General features: G+C 34.9%; 1 protein-coding gene across 6 annotated transcripts in view; it reads left to right on the forward strand.

Moving 5' to 3' along the window:
* Positions 1 to 26,993, forward strand: part of LOC150092347 (centromere protein I-like) — a 311,409-nt gene that overhangs the window by 270,644 nt on the left and 13,772 nt on the right. For 5 of the 6 annotated variants that reach the window (XM_090415030.1, XM_090415031.1, XM_090415034.1 and 2 more), the window contains one exon: positions 15,533 to 15,827. In XM_090415030.1, the coding sequence (XP_090271156.1) occupies positions 15,533 to 15,827 (295 nt within the window). Of the gene's footprint in view, positions 1 to 15,532; positions 15,828 to 26,993 lie in introns of those variants that run through there. The other variant, XM_090415035.1, reaches the window with a different exon arrangement.

The following is a 26,993-nucleotide window of genomic DNA, read 5'->3' on the forward strand; positions in this document are numbered from 1 at the left end:
CCAGGAACACTCGGTAGGGAAATATCTCTGTAATTCTCGCATTCAGTTTTATTTCCCTTTCTATATATGGATACTTGGGTACTATGGGAGCTCTACTCTAATCATGGGAGGTGAGGGAAGTATTTTTCATCATGAAATGTCATTCCATTTCTCTCTAATTACAATCATTGTTGCCGAATATAGTCCAAAGACTAAAATGTCTTTGTACTGTATTTAGTGATACAATAAAGCTACTTGTTTTTCTTGCTTCTGTAGTATAGTGTCTGTTGAGGTTGAAATGTTTCGCATGGTATAGGAACATTTTTATTCCAGTCTTCAGACATAGTAAAAATTGATCTATTCCTGAATAAAAATGAATACTTCTATATATGAAGTGGTTGATCTACAACAAAATACTAGAATATGGGAAATATATATTATTGATAAGATAAAAGAGTCGCTAACAAAATAAAATAAAATAAATAAAATGCAGCGAATGTAGGATCTGAAGAAGGGTGGATAAGTCCTGTTATTGGAAATTATTTATGTATCCTATGTACAAAAAAAAAGTGTATACTTATCCTCAGTAAATGAAAGAAAATTATCAGAAAACCACATGTGACAAATACAGATGTTCTACAGAGAATGAGAATACAAAGATCTTTATTACAGGAAATGATCCAGAGAAAGATGAGATTGGCAGGACATTGGGTATGAACAGTTTTAGAAGGAAAAATTATGGGAAAAGGATCAAGAGGAAAAAAAACGAAGGACATGGCTTGAAGATATAAGATCATGGACAGGATCACATGGCTATGCAAAAACAAAAAGGAAAGCCACCAACAGAGAGAACTGGAAGGACATAGTGCTGCACCCTCTCACTGTGTAAGCTACATGAAGATGTACAAAAAAAAAAAAAAAGTGTATACTTATCCTCAGTAAATGAAAGAAAATTATCAGAAAACCACATGTGACAAATACAGATGTTCTACAGAGAATGAGAATACAAAGATCTTTATTATGGGAAATGATCCAGAGAAAGATGAGATTGGCAGGACATTGGATATGAACAGTTTTAGAAGGAAAAATTATGGGAAAAGGATCAAGAGGAAAAAAAACGAAGGACATGGCTTGAAGATATAAGATCATGGACAGGATCACATGGCTATGCAAAAACAAAAAGGAAAGCCACCAACAGAGAGAACTGGAAGGACATAGTGCTGCACCCTCTCACTGTGTAAGCTACATGAAGATGTACAAAAAAAAAAAAAAAGTGTATACTTATCCTCAGTAAATGAAAGAAAATTATCAGAAAACCAAACAAAATATGAATGAAACAGAAATAAACACAAATAACAAACTCAAACAGATTTTACGAGATTTACTGCTCCATCAACCTATTCCTACCATGCCTAAATGAAACACCTGATCATCAACATCAGTTCATTGGATTAGCTCCTTCCTATAGTTAATTACCGAGCTACTAATTATATACAGCAGCTGTTATTTATTGGTTGGTTATTTATACTATGCAAACAAATCTCTTTCCCTCTTCTGATGAGTGTTTTTTATGTCAACACATATGCATGTCTAGAATTTATAGGATCACATGCTATTTGCACCATCCAGCAATTTTCAGGACACACATATAATATCACAATGTTAATTATTAATAATTCATTTACTATTAATGATAGTATTTCTATTCACACTTGTTTTTTCTCTCCTTTATATTTCCATCCTCACATGGCTTATTAATATGGTTCATATTTACACCTTTTAGTAATTCAAATATAGCATTTTCCTTAATTATTGTTTTCTAATATATCCTGAAAGAAACACATTGATTCCTCCTCCCATACCTGCACACAGATTTGGTTACAATTAAAGACCCATCAAACTATGTGGTATGTCTGCCGAAATGCAAGCAAGAAATGCAAAAGATCCAATATCACTAAAATTTCAGTGGACCACTGTGTTTTCTCTTGCTCCACCAAATAGTTCGGGTGATGGCAAGAGAGTTTCAATCACCTCAACATGAACATGTTAAAGAAAAAGAGATTATTTATTACAAGTAAGATAAGTAAAGACATGCTGAAAAGATTTATAAAAACATTTGTTTGTCATATTCTTATATGGTTGTGAGCCTTGGACTATAAACATCGGAAGACTGGAAAAAAACTGAAGCATTTAAAATGAACTGTTGGAAAGTATTGCTGGGAATAAATTGGAGAGAATGAAAAACTAATGAAGTCTTTGGGTGAAATAAAAGAGAGCTGAGTATTAAAGAAGACAATCATGGAAAGAAAGGTGAAATTCCTGGGATGCATATAGAGACATAACAAATGGATTATAAACATATTAGAAGGGAAGATACCTGCTTTGTTGATTTTCAGAAGTCATTTGATAGTATTGACCAGAAAGTGACATTAACAGTGCTAGAATCCTATGGAATTGATAGAAATCTAATAATTATATTAAGAAATGCTTACAAGAATGCAATTGCAGCAGTTAGAATAGATGATGATTTGGGGAAATGGTTTAGAACAATCAGAGGCACTAGACAGGGAGATCCAATATCACCAAGCATTTTCATCGCACATTTAGAAAGAGCAATGGATAAAATGAAGGAAGGTGCAAAAGGAATATCAGTACATGGGATGAGAATTAACAAGCTGAGATTTGCAGATGACATTGTTATTATGGAAGAAGACGAAAGAGAACTACATTGAAACTGTTAAATGAGGAAGGAAAGAGATTTGAACTTGTTATGAACTTGGAAAAAACAAAGACAGTGGTATTTGGAGAAGAACATGAAACAAAAGATACAAGAAGATGGAAATGATATAGAACATGTAGAACAATTCACATATTTGAGAAGTAAAATGACATACGACTTGGACTGTAGAAAAGAAATAAAGATCAGAATTGTAAAGGGAAGAACATATCTCAAGGCATGGATAACATCTGGAAAAGTAAAGTGATCAGCCTGCAAACGAAATTAAGAATACTAGAAACATGCATATTTAGCAGTGTACTATATGAATCTGAAACGTAGGTAATAAATAAGGAATCAAGAAAAAGAAGTTATTACAGAAAAATTCTAAGAATAGCATGGGTACAGAAAATCACAAATGAAGAGCTCTAACGGAAGATACAACCAAAGGAGAATCTAATGCAGAAGATTATAAAATGGAAACTGCAATTATTTGACACATCTGTAGAATGAGTGAAGACTAGAAGATAAAGACATTCGTGTTTGGTATTATGGATGGTGTAAACAGAAGAGACGAACCATACCAGAGAATGGATAGACAGCATAAAGGACTAGTATGGAATGAGCATACAGAAACTGTGATACTGTGCACTAGACAAAGAAAGGTGGAAGAAGATAGTGAAGGAGGCATTGGACACCAATGGGCAGTGAGCCCATGGTTCGTGATAATGTGATGATACCAGGGGAAAGAAGAAGAGGATAGCCAAAATCATCATCATCAAATTCCTGATATGTACCCTCAAGGGATGGGGATGTACAGGATATGATAGTACTGCATGAAAAACTTACATTACTAACTTCCTATCTACAATTTTCCTCCAAATCAATCTGTTACCTATCAAGACTTCAACATTATCAGATCTTATATTTCTATCTTCTAAGGCTTTTTACTGTATCAATCCACCTATATCTTGGTCTTCCTCTGGGTTGTTTTCCTGCCAACCTGGCAGAGAACACTTGTTTTGCTAATCTTTCCTCACCCATTCTGTTTAAGTGACCATACCACCTGAGATTAGCTCTGCTAACGCATTCCTGGATGTTGACAACATCAAGTTCTTTCCTAATATCCTCGTTTTTAATATGATATTGCCATTGATGCCATCTGTTCATGCCTCTGATCTTTCTCAGGACTCTCATATCTGTGGTCTCTAGTCTTTGGTCAAGTGTTTTATTTCTAACTCAGCTCTCAGATCCATAAGTTAAAATTGGTTTGAACACTGTCTTGTATAAAGCTAATTTACTGTTTTGACTAATTTCTCTATAAATTTATTCAGTTAACTTCCTACTATGCTAGCTTTGTTGATTCTGTTGTCTATTTCCATATTTAATTTACCATCTTCACTAAAAATCGTACCTCTGTAATTCTCTGTAATTTTACCTCTGTAATTCTCACATTCAGTTTTATTTCCCTTTTTATAGATGCGTACTATGAGAGCTCTACTCCAATCATCCAGATTTCGTCCCTCTGTCCAGGCCTTCTGAACTATGCAGTGCACCACTGTAAGACTTTTATACCACCATACTTCAGCATTTCTGGTCGAATATCATCTACTCCTGCTGCCTTTCCATATTTCAGGCCTTTGATGGCTTTTTCTACTTCAAGTATGGATATGTATTCTTGGCTGCATGCCTGTTGAGTGTTTTTGCCACTGTGCTCTTACTGCTTGTTTCATTTAGCAGTTTTTCAAAGTAATTATTCCATACTTCAAGGATATCTTTTTCTCCAGTTTTCATGTCACCTCTATCATCTCTAATTCCTTTTACAGCACTTTTTCCTCCATTTCTGAGCTTCAACAGCCTCCAGAATATCTTGCCACCTTCTTGGTATTTATTTTCTACATTCTTACCAGTCTTCCCATGACTTTTGTTTAGCTAGATTTACACAGTGTTTAGCTTTCTTACATGTGTCTCTGTATTCTCTAAGAGCACAAGCTGACTTATTTGCCTGAAACTTTTGATATGCTTTCTTTTTTTTCTTCACTGCCTCTTTAACTTCCTGTGTCCACCAGGAAGTTCTGATTTTTCTATCCTTGTAGATAACCTCACCACATGCCTCTCTGGCTGAATCAATCAATGTTTTCTTCAGAGTTTGCTGCGGAATCTCCAGGGTTTGGTTCCTTCTCAAACTCTTTCATTTTTTTTTTCTTGAATAAATATTTATGTATTTTATTCTACACTTCACATCTGAGAGCTGCTCAACTTTTATTCACTTTAAAACTTTCTTACATGTTCTTGTTTTCAGTATGAAATTCAGTTTTATCCTGCTCAAGACTAAATGGTGATCACTTCCAATTTCAAATCCTATGTACACTCTAGTGTCCTGCACCAGTGGGAAAACATCACTATCAACAATAACATAGTTAATGAGACTTTTCTTATTCCTTGCCTCTTCTCTCCATGTAAATTTGTGCACATTTTTATGTTGGAACATTGTGTTAGTAATGACCAGTCTATGTTCTGAGCAGAAATCCAACAGGTGTTTGTCATTATTATTAGCTTTGCTCTTTTCTCTGAATTTTCCCAAAATATTTTTGTATGTCTGACAATCCCCAACAAGGACTAACTTTTCCTTTTTCATTGTGTCAGTTGCTTTCTCTAAAGCCTCAAAAAAATCCTCCACTTCTACCTTAGCAGAATCTTCGGTGTGACCACAGTAGACACAAATAAGTTGCATTGTTCAGTTTCCCATTCTGATATTTGCTCACATCACTCTACTTGGGATATTACCTGCCATTCAAGCAGATTAGCCTCATATTTAGTGTTGAATACTATGGCTACTCCTTCTTTTCCTTGATAGTCATTGCCTGAATATAACATTTTGTATGTTTTAGTCATCCATATTATGTTGATCTGGTACTTTTCTAATTCCTCAGCTAGCTCCATTTCTTTGCCATTCAAGCTTCTTATGTTGATAGTACCAATCTTGAACTCTGGTAATGTTGAGTTGGGGTGTGTTTTATGATTTGTTCCAGTAGCTGACTTTTCGCTGTTTGCCCTGGTTCTCTGGCAAAAACAACTGGGACCTTGTTTTACCGAGCAACGCCCCAGCCGGAATGATATTTTGTCATGTTGTACCATAATTTTTATATTTTGATTTAAGCCAATAAGAATACAATTTGGTTGGCTAAATCCCAAATTGCCCATTCTCTTTCATTCAGTATCTAGGTAGATTTCTAACAGGGTGCATCATGAGAAAGTGAGGATTGGACATTAGGTCAGAAGCCCTGATCGGTTCTTCGCATTCCTTTAAAAGCAATGTAAAGGTCTCCTCTCAGTTATACAGCTTTGACCCTTAAACACTGGATAGCCAAAATATATATTCTTAGAGGGGATGTTTAGTAGTTTATAACCTCTTCCAATTAATCTAAAGAGGAAAGCCAAAAATAGGATATTCTGAAAGAGAGACCTCTCCATAGTGACAGGGACTTTCCCTTAAAATGACAATGATGAATATCATAAGAATGAATGTTTTGTTGTTGTTATCATATCCATTACTAAAATGCTACGGCACTATATTTTGTACCATTTAGCTGATTTTGATGAGTTATTTCTTTATTGTTTTACCTGCTTCACCTTGAAAAAAGAAAAATAATAAATTATTTAAAATTAAAAAAAAAAAAAGACATTTTGAGATATCATTCTCATCGATTCTATATTATTTTCAACCATCAAATGAATGCAAGAAATTAACATGAACTGGGTTGTATATTGGCCGAAAGATTTTAATAATTGATACTAAGTAAAAGACACCAACAAGTTTTGCCAACTTAGCTGTCTGGCTTTGTCAGGGTGTATAAAAGAGATATCAGCTAGAATTCAAGGATTAATTTTAGCTGATATTTGGAAGACCCTCATAAGATCATTAAGCATGCCAGAGTTAAATTTTGCTGTTAATTACAACAGTTGATATCATACACGCTCCATGCTTTTGATGTACGCATTCTTCTGTATTTGTAAAAAAATACAATTGTATTCGGTTCATTCCTTCACGAACAGTTTAAGTTGTTTTGTATCTCTTTTATACACCCCGACGAAGCCAGACAGCTAAGTTGGCAAAACATGTTGGTGTTTTTTACTTGGTATCAATCATTAAAAATCTCTTGGCCAATATAAATCCAATTCATGTTTATTTCTTGCATTCATTAGATGGTTGAAAATAATATAGAATCGTTATGAATAGTCTCCATGGGGAAATGAGGCATCAGGTACACAGATATGAGCGACTTAAATGTAAAAAAGCTAGACTTATTAACCACCTTACTTTCTTAAAAAGATACTGGAACTACAATATCATTCCTAAATTTCTAATTATGAAAGAACAGTTCCACTCAAGAAAGGCTAAACAAATATATTTCAAAACATTCTTGGCACTTTTTACATGAGAGAGGACAACATGTTAATTTGAATTAAGCAAAGTAAATATGACATGCTATCAAATATATACGAAGACATCTCCAACAATATAGACCAAAACCTATGGTCACTTTTAGAAATTGATAAATAACAGTTTTCACAAAGCCTTTTCTATCAGCAAAAAAAGTCAAATTGAAAAATTCAATGCTCTTTTTGAAAACAGTTTTAAGTCAAGACCTAATCTGCCAGATAACAAAGTAATCTTTAACTTCTCTGACCACATTTTATCAAAACCAGAAGTTAGTATACTAAAGAAAGGGTTTAATTTTGCTATTGTTCCAGACCACATTCCTAAAGTGGACATCATATGTAACATAGAAAAGGCACTTTTGTCATTACCCGAACCCATAGCAAATAACCTCAGACTGAAAAGCGCCATCATTCTCTCATCTTCAAAAGCTCCAAACCAAAATATCATGCCTTTAGAAAAAAGAGCTATGTTTAGTTTGAAGAAAAATAGGGAAATTATCATCTTAAAGCAGATAAAGGTAACTCTACAGTTGTCTTAAACACCAGAGATTATATGAAAAAGATCACGGACTTACTCTTTGACACATCTACCCATCGTGCATTAGATTCAGACCCCATAGGAAAAAATCACAATGAAACAAACAACTCGTTACGTAATATGGACAGCTGTCAAACAGACCTAAAAACAAAGATTAAAGTCGTTACATCCACTAACACCACGACTATATAGCTCTCCCAAAGTGCACAAAAATGGAATATCTCTATGTCCTATAGTGGATGGAATTAATTCTCAAACATACTTATTATCGAAACACCTTGCCAGTCTCCTAAAGGCACACATCTGTAATATGGATACCTACATAAAAAATTCATAACATTTTGTTGATAAATTGAAGAACATCTCGATCTCTGAAACAGACATTCTTGCAAGCCTGGATGTAATATCCTTATTTACTAATGTTCCAGTAGAAGAAGTAATCAGCATTTTGAGCAACCTTTTCTCTCAAGATATTGCTTCTCTTTTCCATCATTGCCTAAAATCTAATTTTTTCTTATGGAATGGAACAATTAACAGGCCCTGCAATGGGCAGTCTTCCTCACCCCTGTGCATATCTTTTTATGGAGAAACTGGAAAATGACATTCTGTCTCAATTAGACCCTAAACCCACAGTGTGGTGGAGGTACGTGGCTGACATCCTTATTGTATGGAAAAACACAGAAAAAGATCTTTTTGATTTTCTAACCAAGATTAACTCCTTCCATCACAAAATAAAGTTTGTGATGGAAGTTGGAACTTGAGAAGGACAAACAATTGCCATTCCTGGATACCTTAATTAAAAATCAAATGGATGGACATATCAGCCTTATAGTCTATCTCAAACCAATCAACACAGGTCGATATTTGCACTTCACATCTTCTCACCACATTTCTCAAAAACTGAGCATCATACATGCTCAAAAATAGGGCCACTCGCATCACAACAGAAGAAAAAGATCTCAAAGATGAATTATCCTATATATCAAAAACCCTAATAGAGAATAGTTATCCAAAAAAACTGATTGACAAGATACTTTTCTGCAACTCCCCACAACAACAATCTGAGAAAACACGTTACAAATCCACCACTGCCATTCCTTATGCTGGGACAGAGTCTAAAATGATTGCTACACTCCTCAAGCCAGATGAAATACAAGTGACCTTTAAAGACTATCAGCCACTTTTTAAGATCTCTGAAAGACAGTTATGCCTTCTTAAAATACACCGGTGTCTACAACATCCTCTGTTCATGTGGATTAAATTACATTAGTCAGACCTCAAGAAGCTTGGAAATAAGAAAAAGAGAATGCCGGAGATGTAAACAACAACAGAGAAGACAACTCTGGATTAGCCATTCATTTCTCGAGGACAAACCATACCATCGAATGGGACAAGAGCTCCATGCCCTATTTAGAGGAGGATTTCTGCTCCTGAAACATAAAAGAAGCTATAGCAGTCATCCGTTCTAAACGCAACCTCACTAGAAATCAAGGATTAATTCTAGCTGATATTTGGAAGACCCTCATAAGATTATTAAGCATGCCAGAGTTAAATTTTGCTGCTAATTACAGAACGTTCCTGCATAACAACAGTTGATATCATACTCGCTCCATGCGTTTGATATACGTGTTCTTCTGTATTTGTAAAAAAAATACGAATTGTATTCAGTTCATTCCTTCACGAACAGTTTAAGTTGTTTTGTAGCTCTTTTATACACCCTGATGAAGCCAAACAGCTAAGTTGGAAAAACTTGTCGGTGTTTTTTACTTAGTATCAATTATTAAAATCCTTTGGCCAATATACAATCCAGTTCATGTTAATTTTTTTCATATTGTTCTTGTATAATGATGTATCATTCAATCTCACTGCTGAACCTAAAACTTGTTTTGATATATGACTATAAACATCTGCTTTGCCTAAATTTGCCATTAGAAATGGCTGAATTGAAACATTTCAACAAGTTAGTAGAATCCTGTGTGCAGACAATGCTCACTACATCAGACAACATTATAACTACCAAGAATTTCTAACTTAATCACAATATTATACAAAAGGAAATTCACTATGGCACACTCTCCATATAAATTTGCTAAAGCAAGAGTCTTGTATATCAAATTTCATTAAATTCTTCAAGTCAGGCAGAATTATCATTTTGAATTGCTTTATCAATCAGAAGAAAACAATCATTGTTGGGCAGCAGGGGGAATAGTATTACTATAACATGATTGCCTGTCTGGTTGAGTGGATAGTGTCTAGTATCCAACCAATAGGTCATGAGTTTGAATCCTGTAAGCATGGATGTTTATGAGCATCTGTAGGTGGTAAATGAATTTCATTGCCTGTGGAATCACCATTCTATTTGTTGTAGGGGCTTGGATAACTTCTCTATTTGTCTCTAGAGCAGGATTTCCTGATTATCTGATCCTTAGACCAGGGGTTCTGCAAGAAATCGTGGTTGGGAAAAAAAAACATGTCATCATGTCATCTTCCTTATACCCTCTTTTACCTTGCGGTGTCGAGGGTCCATTGATCATCGGACCTCACTCCGTTTACAGGATAAGGTGGTCAGCCTTATACCCCGGTGTATCCTATGGCCTGTAGTGTTGAGTTTTCAAGGCCAGTTTTGCCTGCTTTGCGGGATGAAAAACCCCAGAATAAACTGGGGAAAAAACCCTGCTGTCCACGCCCAAGACTGGCTAACTTGGCTATGGCTGAGGAAGATCCTTCAAGCTCCTCACGTCACCGACGGGAATCGAACCTAGGACACTCCTTCCCCAGGCATATGGTTGCGAAGCGCATAGCCACTTATATAATATATAACTGAATAAGCATAAAGGTATAATTTTTATGCAGAGGTTCCCTGAGACCTGGAAATTATTTCATGGGTTCCTCCAGGGTAAAAAGATTGAAAAAGGCTGCTTTTGACTAACCATAGTACTCATGCACTATACAGCCACAAAACAAAAGTATTCATATAAAAAATTTTAAATTGTTTCACTAATTTCTTTGGAATTATGTAGGGAATTATAGTACTCATGCACTATACAGCCACAAAAGGTATTCATCTAAAAAAATTTTTAAATTTGTCACTAATTTCTTTGGAATTATGGAGGGGAGGGGGCTGTTTATTGCCTAGTCATTAACCTTAAAGATTGATTGCACACATTCTGATCTAAACATAAACTCAGCAGTTTTTGTTTGCTACTCCATGGCATGATGTGCAGTTCAGCACATCATGCCATGGAGTAGCAGAAAATTGAAACCTGTTAATATTAGATTTGAAGACCCATACCTTATGCTCTTTAAGAAATATGAGAGGATGGCTGTTCCGAAAGCATTAGAAGAAGGAATGAATGAAGAGGAAGAAAAATTAGCTCTGTTAGTTTCAAGTTGAATTGTGAAGTGTTCAGATTCTGCACTTGTTTTAACAGAAAGTGGAAATTATTATTTCATCATTCAGGATTACTGATGCCAATTCTGATGATCACAACTATGGAAATATCTGTAGACATTTCAAGCAGCAGAAAGTGAACACAAGTGAATCATTAATCAATTCAATTTCTGTCATTATCATTTATTCATTCATGTATGAATAGTGAATTATATACAGAAATATTCATATAGCAAAAACTCATGGAGTTAAAGTCTATTAGACGAAATTGAACCAAGTTGCTCTGTTTTGTGCCATATGGTAAATGTTCAGATGGTTCATGAGCCTCATCTTCAAAATGAAGTTTGCATATGTATTGCCAAGACTGTTTCCTTCTTCTTGTAGAAAACAAGATCACTATGTAGGTGAAGGTGGATGTCTAAGTTGGTGTCCCAACCATTTCAATTGACTTTTTTAATTGTTTCTGTTAGGAATCTTTGCTGGCTTTCTTCAAGAATTGACAGTATTGGGAATAGATCTTGCCATGTATATCCTAGACAAAGTTCAAAGACATGTCCCAAACTATTGATGATATTAACTGCTTGTTGAGTAGTAATGTTCCATGTCTGGGCACCATATGTAAATATAGCCTGACTGGTGGTTTTGTACAGACAAATTTTGCTATTTGTGGTGATGAGATTTGATTTCCAGATATTATTATTATTATTTGACTTCCAGGGAGTCCAAAGACTCATCGAGGGAGAGTGTGCCAACAGCATCGAATGATTGGTCCCCTTCCAACTACTAACCGTGCTCAAACTTACTTAACTGAGCCATTAGTAGCAGAGAATTGAAGAGCTTTGTGTTTTCTTTTCACTGTCAGTTAAATTATCGATGTAGGTTGTACTGAAAATCATTTACATTCTTCAAGAATGTTGTCATTTAGCCTATTATATTTCCTTTTATTCTGTTCTTTAGTACTTTAGTTTTACTGCTATTGACTGCCATCCTGATCATTGTTGCATTGTTACACACCTTCCGCTTGGTGCCCCAGGCAAATGCTAGGTATACTTCCTGTAGGCTAATGTGGCTGGTGAAGCATGTTAGGGCCAATCATCTGATATGTAGGTTTATTGTTGATTATGAAAGGAATAAGAGGGACAGTTCCTGTACTAATAAAAAAATATGTTAAATTCTTAAAAACACAATCCAAATATCAAAACAATATTCAATGGTATATAGTTAATTGCTGTCTAGAGATAAATTAATGAGAAAAAGAGAAAACCTAATTTTTTAATTGATTGGTGGTACTTATTAACAATCTAATGAGAATATCAGAAGTTATGATGCATTTATGAAATGCTGACCCATTTTTGGTTTACATACTCTTAGGATATAATTTTGTATCACCTAATTTTGTGACTACAAATGGTCCAGTTGAAACCATAATGGAAACAATATGATAGATTTTAATGGATATCCTAAATACCAAATTTCACAAAATTCTTCCAGCCAGTATGGAATTATTAATATCAGTTTAAAACATTTTACAAATATAAAGGATCTGATTGAAACAAAAATAAACAATGTGCATATATCGTAGCATGTATCCTAAATCCCAGGTGTTATTATATTTTATCTGCCCAGAGCAAAAAGCTATTGAAATATTTAATTTCTTCTTCTCTTCAAGGATTAGACATTTGCCTGTTCTGGCTTCACTAGTCTTTCCATCTTGTAACTAGTCTTCCTCTCTTTCACTTTCGTCTCTCTCTATATTTATCACTTCTTTTGGTAGTCAATATCTTTCCATCCTGAATAGATGTTCTTTCGATTTCTCTCTATATTTCTTGATCTTTTCCTTTACACTGTAAATATCTTGGTCTCTTCTGATGTCTTCATTTTTTATATGGTACAATTTTGTGCATCCTTTAATTGCTCTTAAAAATCTCATTTCTGCAGCTTGTATTATACTTTCATCTTTCTTTTTTTAACAATCCATGTTTCTAAACCATATAATAGAGTGGGAGTGGCCATTACTTTATAAAATTTTAGTTGAGTTCCTCACTTTTTTTTTAAATTTTTTTATTATTATTCTGTGTCCTTTTAATTGTTCAACAAGTTTTCTGAAATTGCTATATTTTTCAATATTTTTAATCTTTTAAATATGTTATTATGTGCCCTAAATAATTAAACTGTCATCTGTTCTATTATTTTATTTTCTGTGACTATTTTTGATCTAACATGATTTTGCCCTTTAAATGCCATGATGTTTTTCTCTTGTGAAATTTTTAAATTGTATTGTAGGTTAATTTTGTTTAATTCATAAACTGATTTTTGAAGGTCATCTTCATTGCGTTGTAATGTAATCTGATCACCTGCTTACAGCATTGTATTGATAACAGGTCTTCTAGTTAACTGAATACCTTCTTTTATTATTTTTTGCATATTTTAGTAATCCAATTTTAGTAATAAAATATATATATATTCAATATAGTTGGAGATGAGCTACATCCCTGCCGTTTGTTAATGTGTGGAATAAGTTTGAAGGACAAAGTGAACTGTATAGGAGATGGACTGCATTTTGTTGTGAGTCACTTGGAGAGACTGCTGCTGGAATGTAGAGAAGTGAGTGCAGAGAATGAATCTGATCAAGTGGTAAGTGATGGTGGAAGAACAGGAGAGTAAGACTGGAGAGATTGAAGAGGTGGTTGTGAATGAAGAAGTGAGAGACTTGAGTATAGAGAATGAGAGAACAAGTATGCAAGACAAACAGGGAGGCTCAAGGGGGACAGAGAAACACAGCATGAGAAAGATAGATGTTCCAAGAGGATGCGAATGCATGTGTAGACAAAAAGGAAAAGAATGACCTGGGATCAAGGGAAAACAGTTGAATCTGAAGAAGGTTTGAATAATAAGAAAAAGAAATGGCCCGAGTTAAGCATGGAGAAGTCACATCAAATAAGTGCTGTCAGTGGAACAAGATGTACATCTAGGAATAAACTCCTGTGTTTGCATACAAATGCTAGAAGTGTAAGAAACAAGGCAAATGAAATGGTTGCATTAATTGAGTCAGTTCACCCAAAAATTGTTAGAATAAGTGAGCATTGGTTGGATTAGAACGAGATCCTGAAAGGAATAGAGATGAAAGGGTATGATATGTTTCATGAGGATAGAAAGGGTAAGAGGGGAGGGGAAGTGCTATTGATGATAGAAAAAGAGTTATGTCCATACAAAGTAGAGATATAAGAGGGAAATAGTGCCAGTGGTTTTGAGCCAGTATGGTGTGTGTGATAGAGGTGAATAGAATGAAATAGTTAGTCAGATGTTGCTATAGACCTAGTAATGTGGATAGCAGTGACTATGAAATGTATAATCAAATTAGTCAAGCAAATAAGAAAAGGGTATCGTTATGGGCGATTTTAATTATGGCAGTATAGACCGAGATGATGAGATAGCAACTGGAAGTAAAGAAAATTAGTTTCTTGAGTTTTTGAGGGACAACTACCTCAGACAGTATGTATCAGAGGGCACCTAAAGATTGAGGGGCTTGGATTTGATCATCTCATCAGAGGATGTAATTATAAATGAGGTGTCATATCACTCTCCAGTTGGTGAGAGTGACCATGAAGCGATTACCTGGGTGGTTGCCAGCAGTGTGAAGACCTCTGTGAGAAAAGAGTATGTGGATGGAAGTTTTTTCACTTGGCTATGCTACCAATTATATATATTCGGTTTAATCCTTTATCCAAGTGTAAACAAATAAAGTTTGCACCTGAAGTATTTTCAGGACTGAGGCAACTCATGGTAAAGGTGGAGTAAGTTCTGATCACTTGCCTTAGCATTCCCATAATACAAAGCACATATCCTTGCGGACATGTATAATGCTATGCATTAAGGGAAGGGCCACTACCCAGACCGGTTTTGACCTTTATCGAGGTCTCATCAGTGGGAGCCAGACCCAGAGATGATGATACTAAGGTGAAAGTAATACAGAAGTCATATCACCATATACCAGTTGCCAAAAGGTTTCAACACCTTATTATTATAATTCTCTATAATTCATGGTTTAATTTCCTTAATATTTTGTAAGCTATGTCTTCTCATATTAATAAATCTGTCCAAGAATCTTGGTGAGCTTTCTGTAGGTTTTAGCTATTTTTCTTTGGTTTTTGTATATTTCTTCTTTTTCCTTTGTAATATAAGAGATGAAATAGGAGAGGGGGAAGGATAGTTATAAAATGTTTATATGTTACAAAAAAAAGATCATTTATTTCATAATTATTCATTACTATCAAGTATTTCATAGCATACTTCCTTGAAATTAATGTTATTTTATTCAGATGCAATGTAGACTTTTTCTTTCAAAATTTATGTTATTATTGCAAACTTTTACAACATAAAATGAAATACTTTTCTTTATTAGGAAGTATATCATGTATAGTAATGTATAATTATATGTATAGATGATTGTCTGTCTTCTTTGCAGATACAGAGCAGCAAAATCTTCAAAAGGTGCTTATGAACAGGGATTACTGCTTCAAGCAGATATTGATGTGCTTAATAAATATATTTCAGACATTTGCAATGTGCTACTGAGAGGTAATGCTTTCGTTTTGTCAGCGGATTCCCTTATATTCTGCAGTTCCATCCCCCCACTGCTTACAGAATCTGTAAAAAACTTACATGTGAGTTTCAGTCTCTATGCCCATCCTGCCCTTTTACCTTTTTCAAAAAAGTTTAAAGAACAAAATAAAATAACTCATCTGTCACATTTACTGGAGGTAAGTTGTCATTATCATACTATTGATGATATAGGCAAGTGTGTTATCTATATTCTTGAAATAGTTAATTCCTTTGTACCTTGTATAATTTTGTAATGCATTTATAGTTCATTAATCTGTACAGTAGTTTGAATCTGCTTAAATAACCTGTTCTAGTGTCATTCGCAGTAGAACACTATTTAGCCTCAACCATAATAGTAGTTTAAACTAATAATGCAGTTTGACTCATTCTAGGATTCATGAACTTAAATATGATGAAATTTTCATTAAATACTTTTTTAATTACTTAGCCTTTGGCTAGGTTTCACTAGTGTTATTCAGAGCAAATAGTTTATATAGTTGTATACAACTGCTGCTAGCCAGTGCTGTTACTATAATTGTTACTATTAAATTAGTCCAAAACATTATTAACATACCCAAAAGTGCAATGATAAGAGTTGGCCAGGTCTAAGGATTAGGAAGCATTAAATGTTAAATAAGTTGTTTTACAGATATAGTTCCTGAAAAACTGGAAATTGGCATATATATATATATATTAAATTGTATGTATTGCTGAAAACAGGAATCTAGGCTTGTTAGTGGATAATTTTTTAACATGAATAGGCTTGTTTGTAATAAGCCTAGATAATAATAACTAGAATTTTCTTATGCGGATAATTTTAGTCTGTCACATCCAGTGTTTCATGTTGAAGGCATGGTCTACCAGATCTAACTTCAAAGTTAAGATCAAACAGATAATCTTTGCAATCCTATTGCTTTAACTTGAATAAGAGAATGAAATTCTTTAGTCTTCTGGTGGGGATTTGGGCAGGACAGAGGTAATCATAATAGAATGTTTGGGTGGATCGAATTACTCCTAACATTGTGTTGCTATCTTGTGGTTTAGGTTGGTACTTTCTTTGATTCTATTATGGCTTCTCCATTGACTTTGCTTTGTGAAGGTAGCATTGCAGCAGAACCACATAAAGCTAACTTACCTTCACTTGAATATCTCTTATAAATATTTCTTGTTTACAGATTGGAAATGAACCTGAGGCTACTCCATCGTGCAGTGGCATGAAAAATGAGGCTTTGGTTTCTGTTTAAGTGTCATGTGATCTTATCACCCCTGAGGATTCTATAAATGGCCTTGAAAAAAGATTGTCATCTGCATTAGGCATTGTGGCAGAAGACTAATCCATTTTATGATGTTCAGCGAAAATGTGTACAGTGAGGTCATTTTCTTTCCTTTATACTCAACATTGCTCTAGTTTTTTACACATCTGAAACCTTTCCCAGTCATTCTGACATAAATATTGCAGCAAGCACGAGATCTTATATAACTCAAGATGTTTTTCAAAAAGAACATTGCCTTCTTGCAAATAAAGAATATTCTGCATAGCTTAAACAAGTTTAAAAGCACTAATACTGACTTGTCTTAGAAAATAAACCAATGTTTTTAAACTTAGCCAGTGAAAGGTAATGAAATGGTACATATTAGTTTCCTGATATGTATCATCAAGGGGTATTCGGACTACTATAACAGTAATACATGATTAAGTTTACATTATTATTAATTTCCTACTAACAAATTTCTTCAAAATTAGTCTATTCCATGTCAGCACTCTAGTATTGTCATATCTAACATTTCGTCCTTCTAAGGCACTTCTGATTGAATCAGTCCACCTAGACCTTGGTCTTCCTCTGGATCTTTTTACCTGCCATCATGGCATTAAACACCTGTTTTGGTAACCTTTCCTCATTATTCTGTTTTATTAAGTGATCATATCACCTTAGATTAACCCAGCTCACACATGGCTGTAAACCATATCAAGTTCCTTCCTAATATCTTCATTTTTAACATGATTCTGCCATTGATGCCATCCATTCAGGCCCCTAATTTTTTTAGAATTCTCATACCTATAGTCTCTAATCTTTGATCAAGTGCTTTATTTCTAACCTAACTCTCAGATGCCTGGACTTTAACTTTGTAACACTGAATACTGTCCTATATACTGTTAAAAAAACGTTTTTTCCACAAGATACTTTTCTCTGAACCCCGACAAAGACAACAAGATGATGTACGTTATATTTCTACCATCGTCATTCCATACTTAAGGACAGTTTCCAATAAGATTGCTAGACTCCTTAGACTACATAAAATAAGAGTGGCCTTTAAATCCACAGAAACGATTAGACAATTCTAGATCTCCAAAAGATAGCCATCCTTTTTCCAAATATGCTGGAGTTTATAACATACCATGCTCGTGCGGCTTGAATTACATCAGCCAAACTTCAAGGAGCCTTGAAATTAGGCAAAAAGAACACATAGGTGACATCAATAATAACAGAGAAGAAAAATCGGGGTTAGCTTTTCATTTCTCAAAAACGAACCATACCATAGAGTGGGATAGAAGCACAATTCCTTACATGGAGGAGGACTTCCGCTCCCGAATTTTTAAGGAGGCCACAACAGTTGCCCGCTGTATACAAAACCTTAACAGGAACCAAGGACTAATCTTGCACTTGATCTGGAAGACCCTTATCAGATCCTTCAACTCGCCAGAACTGAATTATAGTGCCAACTATAGAACATTCCTAAATAACAACAAGTGATATCATCCACGCTCTATGAATGTATTGTACGCGCTCTGTTCTTTGTTTAATATAATTGGAATCGGTTGATTATAGTTTGTAACAGTTTTTTACTTTTTAGTGCTGTACATCAGTTATGTACCCTGAAGATGCCAACAGACTTAGTTGGTGAAACTAGTTGGTATAACTTAGTTGTTTATTATATGCACTTGATCAATATAATCCCAGTAAAAGTCTTTCCTGTCCTATATACTGCTACTTTAATGTTTTGGCTTTTTTTTTTTTAATTCTCTATAAATTTATTCAGCTGGCTTCCCACCACACCAAATGAAATATTTTACTTGTTCTATAGGTTCTCCATTTAGAATGCACCTAAAGTTGTCTATGTTACTGCCTATTTTCATGTTTTTGGTCTCTTTATTGCTGATTTTCATTGCCAAATTTGTTGCAGTTATTCAATTTAGTAAAGAATCCTGGAGACTTGCACTGGATGTGTTTAAGAGAACATCATCATCTACATAAAGCAAAGTTTTATATCTCCAATTCTAATATCAGGTTTAATGCCACTTTCCTTTTCTCATAATGCAATCCGTCATCATCATGTGTCGTCTGTCCAGGAGGTTGACTACCATGTCTCTCCACTAACTTCATTCCTGTGCTTCCCTTGCACATTCCTCATATGTCAGATATGTCCAGTTCTTAAGTTTGCTGCTCCAAGTAATTATTTGCATTCCTCGTTCCCTCTTTCCTTCTACCATTCCTTTCAGGACCACTTTTTTATAGGCTGTCATATCTTAGCAAATGTCCAGAGTATTTGGCCTTTTTCTTTTGGTAGTTTTAAGAAGACTTCTTTTTTCTCCCATCATTCATTTTCTTCTGAGTTCATGGTACTTTCATAATTCTTCTTAAAATCTCATCTCAAAAGCTTTGATTTTATCTTCTGCTTCCTTTATTGACCATGTCTCAGCCCCCATACAATAGTATTGACCATATATAAGCATTTTGTCAACCTTATTCTCATTTTCATGCTCAAATTTCTAGATGTCAGGACATTTTTCATTGTGTTCAATTTCTCTTTAGCTATTTGAATTCTTCTTTTTATTTCTCTTGTGTTTCTTCCATCTTCTGTTATTAAGGTGCCGAAATACGTAAATTTGTCTACTTGCTGAATAGATATGTCATCTATTTTGATATCAATTTTAGGTGTTGTCTTTTTTTTTTTTTTTCCCATGGCCTTGGTTTTCTTGGGATTAAAAAGAAAACCATATTCCTCACTCATAACTCTTACTTCATTGATTCGATTTTCTAGGTCTTTTTTATTTTCTGCCAATAGAACTGTATCATCAGCATATATTAGATTGTTTATGTTCCTTCTCCTATTGATACTCCTTTTATGTTTTCAACTTTCTTGTACATTTCTTCAATATATAAATTAAAGAGTATTGGGGATAGTATACATCCTTGGCATGCACCTGTTTGTATTGTAAATTCTTTAGACATCTCATTGTCAACTCTTATTGCTGCTGTTTGTTCCCAGTATAGATTTGTTAACAGCCTTATATCCTTTCCATCCATTTTGATTTTATCGAGACACTTGATCAGTTTCATATGGTCAATTGAATCAAAAGCTTTGGTGTAATCTACAAAGCATATATAAATGTTTATTTTTTTCTAGATATCATTCTATTATTATTCTTAGAGAGAAACTACTATCTCTTATTCCATGTTTTTCTTTGAATCCAAATTGATTTTCACCTATTTCCCAGTTGAATTTTCTTTTGTTTCTTTGCAGAATAATTTTTATCAGTATTTTAGCAACATGACTCATGATGTCATATCCGCTGAGGTCAAGACTTCAGCAGGTATTAACAAGGATTGGTCAAAGCCTTGATTGGTTCTCTGCATTCCTTAAAAGGGTACATGGAGGTTTCCTCCCACTTATCCAGCTTTGACTCTTAAGCAGTCCACATGCATTTTATTATTAATGTTGTACAATTCAATACAGTCGTCGTTGTTAGATGCATTCAGAGGTTTTGCATATTCTCTAATATGTTAATATTCTTGGTGATGCTTAATGTTGATAATTGACATTTGATGTTTAGTCTACTGTCCTTATAGTTTCATTTCAATTTTGGGAAATTAAGTACAGCAATCCCTCGATTAGTGTGCCTAATGCATTCTTTAAAACAGGCGCATTAATCGAATATAATAACCTATGGGGAAAAAGTATAATTCATTCCTCAAATTTCTTTTTTGAACCTTAATTTTTTTATAAAAGAATTAAAGTATGTCTTAGGACCTAGTTAAAGGAAAACCATGAACCTGAAAGACAATACAACATATTCAGAATATAAATTTTAGTATTCTACTTCTTAACAAAGAATTGAACTAACGTAGTTTGCCGGGCATTTTGTTTCTTTTTTTCATACAACCGACGGTATGTCCCTATTGCCTCTTCTGCAAATTTTACTGCTTCTCTCTTCATCAGGGTCAGCCTGTAAGCATTGCTGCTTAAAAACGTCGATTGTATGAAAAATATTTTCAAATTGTTTCTGTGAAATTTCTTTTGGCTGACTATCAGTGGTTAAATTTTCTTCATATTCTTCGGGATCTTCCTGCTGTGCATCTAAATTTAGCAGGTCAGAATCATTCAGTTCTCCAGAATGAGATGTAATTAATTCTTGGATGTTATCATTGAAGGGGAGAAAAAAATGAAGGACGTACGAATTGGTCGCCAACACGCTAAAATCACCTGCTTTATAGATAAAATTTCCCAACTGTTATACAAGTAAAATAGTTACCACTTTAAAAACTACAATGATTATAAAAGAAAAGTTAATTTTCCGACGTGTAATAATAAACAACTCATCCCAAAAGATGGATTGATTACCCTATTATCGGAATGGATTCTCCTTTTTGTGACATGCGCAGAAATGTCGAAGGGTCTCGAATCTGTAGGCATACTGTAGCAGACGACATAAATTTTGGCAGTAAAAATTTTGAACATAGTGTACATAGAAGTAGTGTAGTATGCCATTAAAAATAACTTTGTAAAATGTTTTAAATCGGTAACTAAATTATTTCATTCTGGTGAGTGATTTTTTAAAATAGTTAGCCATAAAAATGTATAGACAGAAAAATTTTAAAATCTGTAACAATTATTTTTAAGATGTATATTTTTAAGATGTATAGGTGCACTAATCAAATTTTAGAGTCGCACTAATCGAATTTGGGTATCGAAAAAAATGACGCACTAATCGAAGGATTAGTGTACAGTCGAACCTCATTTAACATCGCACTCGATTTACGTCTTTTCGTTTAGTGTCAAAGCTTCCTACGTGTGTTCGTTCTTTGTCACCTACTCCATTTACTGTCATGCCTTGCTCATGTGATGCTCCCATTTTTCATTTTTATATGTTTTGGGTGGGGGGGGGATAGTATTACGTGACTTGTGTTTATTGCAGTACTGTACTGCAAGTTAATTTAATTTTCTATTATTATTCAGAAAGACTCATAAAATTAAACCCATGGCTCTTAAGAGATCTCAGTCTGCCGAAGCTGGTTCTGCAGGTAAAGTATCAAGAAAGGCATCTCTCTTTAGCCACAAAACACGCAATAATAAAAGATCATAATCAAGAGCTTAGTGTTAAATTAATTTATGAAAAATATAGCACATCTAGGACCACTGTAAATATGATAATTAAGAACAAAGAAGTGCTGGAAAAAATGAAATTGACAGATTCCTCAACTAGACTTTTTAAAGGGATAGAAACAGTTGTTGAAATGGAAATACTACTAGCAATATGGATTAGAAAAAAGCAAATGAAAGGTGATTCTGTTTTTCTGGTTGTTATTTGTGAAAAGGCAAAGATTATTTTTAATAGACTTAGTTAGTGAATTACCTTCTTCATCAAATGTTCGATTCACTGACATTACTGCCTCTCATGGCTGGTTCAAAAAAACATTGGGTATTAAAAGTGTTGTAAGACATGGGAAGGCTACCAGTGCCAACCAAGATGCATCAGAAGAGTTTAAATCTGAGTTTGCAGAACTTGTGGAAGAGAAAAGCTATCTTTCACAGCAGGTCTTCAATGCAGACAAAACAATAAATTATATATTTAGTTTAATCCTTTATCCAAGTGTAAGCAAACAAAGTTTGCGCCTGAAGTATCTTCAGGACTGGAGCAACCCGTGGCAAAGGTGGACAAACTTCACATCACTTGCCTTAGTATCCCATAATGCAAAGCACATCTTCTTGCGGACATGTATAATGTTATGCATTATGGGAAGGAGTCATTACCCAGACCGGTTTTGACCTTTGGAGGTCTCTTCAGTGGGATACACTCTTACACTTGGATAAAGGATTAAACTAAATATATAATTTATAGTCTAACCAAGTGAAAGAAACTTCTAACATCATTCTCTAATCCAGAGTAATTTATTAATAAGGTGTGATGCCTTTTGGCAACTTGTATAGGTAAATATCACTTCTGCATCGCTTCAACTTTGGTATCATCTCTGGGTCTGACTCCCACTGAAGAGACCTCAATAAAGGTCAAAACTGGTCTGGTAATAGCCCTTCCCATAATGCATAGCATTATACATGTCCAAAAGGAGATGTGCTTTGCATTATGTGATACTAAGGAAAGTGATGTGAAGTTTTGTCTGCCTTTGCCATGAGTTTCCCCAGTCCTGAAGACACTTCAGGTGCAAACTTTGTTTGCTTACACTTGGATAAAGGATTAAACTAAATATATAATTTATACTCTTCTTCTTCTTCTTCTGCAGCTTCTCCCACTTAAGTGGGGTCACTGTTGATAATGAGTCTCCTCCACATCTTCCTGTCTTGGGCTGTCACCACATCCAAGTTCTTCATCCTTAAGTCCTCTTCTGCCAGCTCCCTCCATCTCTTCTTTGGCCACCCACGCTTCTGCCTTCCTTGCACATCCATCTGCATGACCCTTCTTCCCACATATTCATCCTCCCTCCTCATCACATGACCACGCCATCTCAACCTTGCCTCCTGTATTTTCGCTCCTAAGTTCGTAACTTTCACTGTTCCCCTGACATAGTCATTTCTCAGACGATCCTTTCTGGTCACACCGCACATCCACCTAAGCATTCTCATCTCTGCTACTTCCATCCTGCTGATGTTATTTTTCCTCAGGGCCACAGTTTCTATAGCATATGTCATAGCTGGCCTCACTACTGTCCTATAGATTTTGCCTTTCAGATTGATCGGCACCCTCTTATCACATAACACTCCAGCCATCTCCCTCCAGTTCCTCCAACCCGCTTGTATTCTGCATCCCACTTCCTTCTCAGCTCCTCCATCTTCTTCCACTGTTGAACCTAAGTATCTAAAGTCTCTCACCTTCCTGATGACATTTCCTTCCAGCTCCAGTGTCTCCTGTCCACCGCCCACTGTGCAACACATACTCTGTCTTACTTCTGCTCAGTCTCATACCTCTCTCTTTCAGTACTTTTCTCCATCTTTCCAGTTTAGTTCCTGCTTCTTCTCTTGAATCTGCACACAGCAAGATGTCATCTGCATACAACATTGTCCAAGGCACATCTTCTCTCACCTCCTCTGTTACCACCTCCATCACAGACCCTTGATGCAAGCCAACTGTTATTTGAAAACTTTCTGTCTGTCCCAGACAGGTCCGAACACTTGTCTTCACATTTCTGTACATTTCCTGCACCAACCTGACATATTTCTCCGGAACCTTCTTCTCCCTCAGACACCTCCAGACTTCTTGCCTTGGCAATCTATCGTATGTTTTCTCCAGATCAATAAATGCCAGATGTAGCTCCCTTTGTTTCTCTCGATACTTTTCCATCATCTGCCATAACTCAAAGATAGCATCTGTTGTTGATCTACCAGGCACGAAGCCAAATTGTTCCTTTGCATCTCCACCTCCTTCCTCAATCTACCATCAAGAACTCTTTCTAGGATTTTCATGATGTCCTTTATTCTAGGAATAAAGGACATCAACTTTATTCCTCTGTAATTTTTACAGTTTTGTGCATCCCCTTTACCCTTGTAGATGGGGACAAGAGTACTCTCCCTCCATTCCTCGGGTATATTTTCCTGTTGGCAAACTTTCATGAACAGATCCCACAGCAGGTCAATTCCCTCTTCCCCCAGTGCCTTCCATGCCTCAACTGGAATTCTGTCGGGGCCCCACTGATTTTCCATTCCTCATCCTCTTCATGGCCTCTGTCACTTCCACTCTACTGATGTTCTGCACCATCCCCTCAGAATGCTGCCCATCTTCTCTGTGAGTCCTTGCATTTTCCTCATTCAAAAGTCCCTCAAAGTATATTTTCCATCTGTTTCTTATTTATTATATTATAATTAATATAATAAATAATTATATTTATTATATTAATTATAATAAATATAATTATATTTATTATATAATTTATACTCTAATCAAGTGAAAAAAACTTCCAGCAGACAAAACAAGTATCTTCTGGAAGAAGTTGCCAAGAAGGACATTTTACAAAAGAGGAGTCCAAACTATCATAACACAAGCCCATACTTTGTTCTACTGGGAATTCCTCTGAATGCTTGTTCATCATTCAGATAATTCAAGAATTTTCAGGCAGAAGAACATCACAAAGGCTTTTCTTCGGGTTTACTGGAAGAGAGCAACTGTCTCTACTGCATAGATAAAACATTTCCTGGAATGTTGGGAGGAAGTTAAGGAGATTTCAGCTTTCCATCTTAACTTAGAGGAGACAGAGTTAAATATCTGCTCTTTCGAAGACAGCTACACCCTATTTTAAAAACCTGTTGAATGAGATGAAAAAAAAAATGGAACATCCTTCATGGTTTCTTCAAACCTCTGGAAAGAGAATCTCTTTGAACCTCAACAGAAGGAAGCACCGTCACCCCCCTGAGATTTCTCTTGGAAGAAGAAGAGGTACAGTACATGGAAGAACTACCTGGCACTTTTGTGGGAGATTCTTCTTCTTCCCAACACCAATCCTCCTCACCTAACCTCTCCTCCACCTCAAACTTAGCATATACAAGACCAAGATAAATAAAGCTTTTTTATTGTATTATTTCTTTTTTATTCAATTTGTATGTGTAATACATGTTAATTAATATGCATAAAAACATTAGTTATTAACTTAAAAATATTTACAAAGCCTTAAATTAATAGCTTTGGGGAGAGGCAATAAATTTTTCCCTTGTGGGTAAAATTTATCTATCTCTGAAACGGATTACCCAAAACCCCACTGAACATGTAATCCATTTTAACATCACTTTTCCTAGAACAAATTAGTGATGCTAAACAAGGGTCGACTGTAGTTCTATTTTTGAGCTATTATATTCGAATCTAAACTATGTTAATTGCTTAGGTTCAAATTTTTATGACTCCAGGATTTTGTTACTGACAATGTGTTCCATTGCCAGTGCTGTGATGCTTGAATCAAACCCGAATAGTAATATAAGAACGTTTTCATCAAGAAGTAATGACCTTTTTTGCCATATTCTCATCATCAACATTTGATAGAGACTATCAAGTGATGTGTACAGGATACTATGATACCACTATAATAAAGTTTGCATTATCAATAGATTCCTGTTAACAATTCTCTTCCAAATTAAGCTGTTAATTTCAAGTCTCGAGTAGTTTTGATCTAATATTTTGGTCTCTAATGCACTGCTAATTTTACAAATCTACCCAAATCTTGGTTTTCCTCTAGATCTTTCTCTTGCCATTCTGGTATCAAACGCTGTTTAGTTAACCTTTCACTTGCCCTTCTGCTTAAGTGATCATACTATTGTACCTTAGATTATCTCCTCTGTACAGACTTACAAAACTGAAAAATAGATCCTTCTTATATTTCCATGATTCCTTAACCATTTGTCTTAAAATATGGTCTTGGCAATTCCTATTTGGTTTGTATCCAGTGTTCCCTCCAAGTTTCTCTTTAATAACTTTTCTTAGCCTCTTCTTACTTATGCTTGTATAAATCTTTCATTCCACATGAAATCTTCAAATGAAAAATTAAATTGAATCTGCATAATTTTGTATTTTGATGAAATCGGATTATTTTTCACTCTATCCTTTAGGTAGAAAAAATTTCTAGATTTTTCCTGGCACCCTATTAAAATTATGGTGGCCATTTTTATTCTTTGAAGGGTTTTAAAATTAATCGCACTTATTTCCAGATTATTTTAGGTATTCTGAGTATTTTTTCCCCCACCATTGTGTACTCTATCCTGTGTACCATAGATTGAATCCACAAGTCTGATTTTTCATGCATATCATTTATACATGTAGTGAAATGTGGATGTCCAAAATTGCCTTGACCAAACCATTTTTATATGAAAAAAAATTGCCTCGAGATTTGTAAAATATTAAAAATGGCTGATTTCAAGCCAAAAAAAAAAAAAAGAGTTGTGTTTGGGGGGGGGGGGACAAAACAAATAAAAATTTGAAGATTTATGAAAGATAATCTTGAGCCTAAATTTGTTTATCCAAACAGCCATTTGAAAATCAAGAGAACTGGAATTTTTTTTGTTGCATCCTTCAATATATTTTATTATATTCATATATCGAGACATGTTTT

Source organism: Typopeltis vanoorti, chromosome 26 (genome assembly GCF_054136105.1).
Source record: "Typopeltis vanoorti isolate ZY-2024b chromosome 26, IOZ_Tvanoo_1.0, whole genome shotgun sequence".
In the NCBI taxonomy this organism is placed as follows: Eukaryota; Metazoa; Arthropoda; class Arachnida; order Uropygi; family Thelyphonidae; genus Typopeltis; species Typopeltis vanoorti.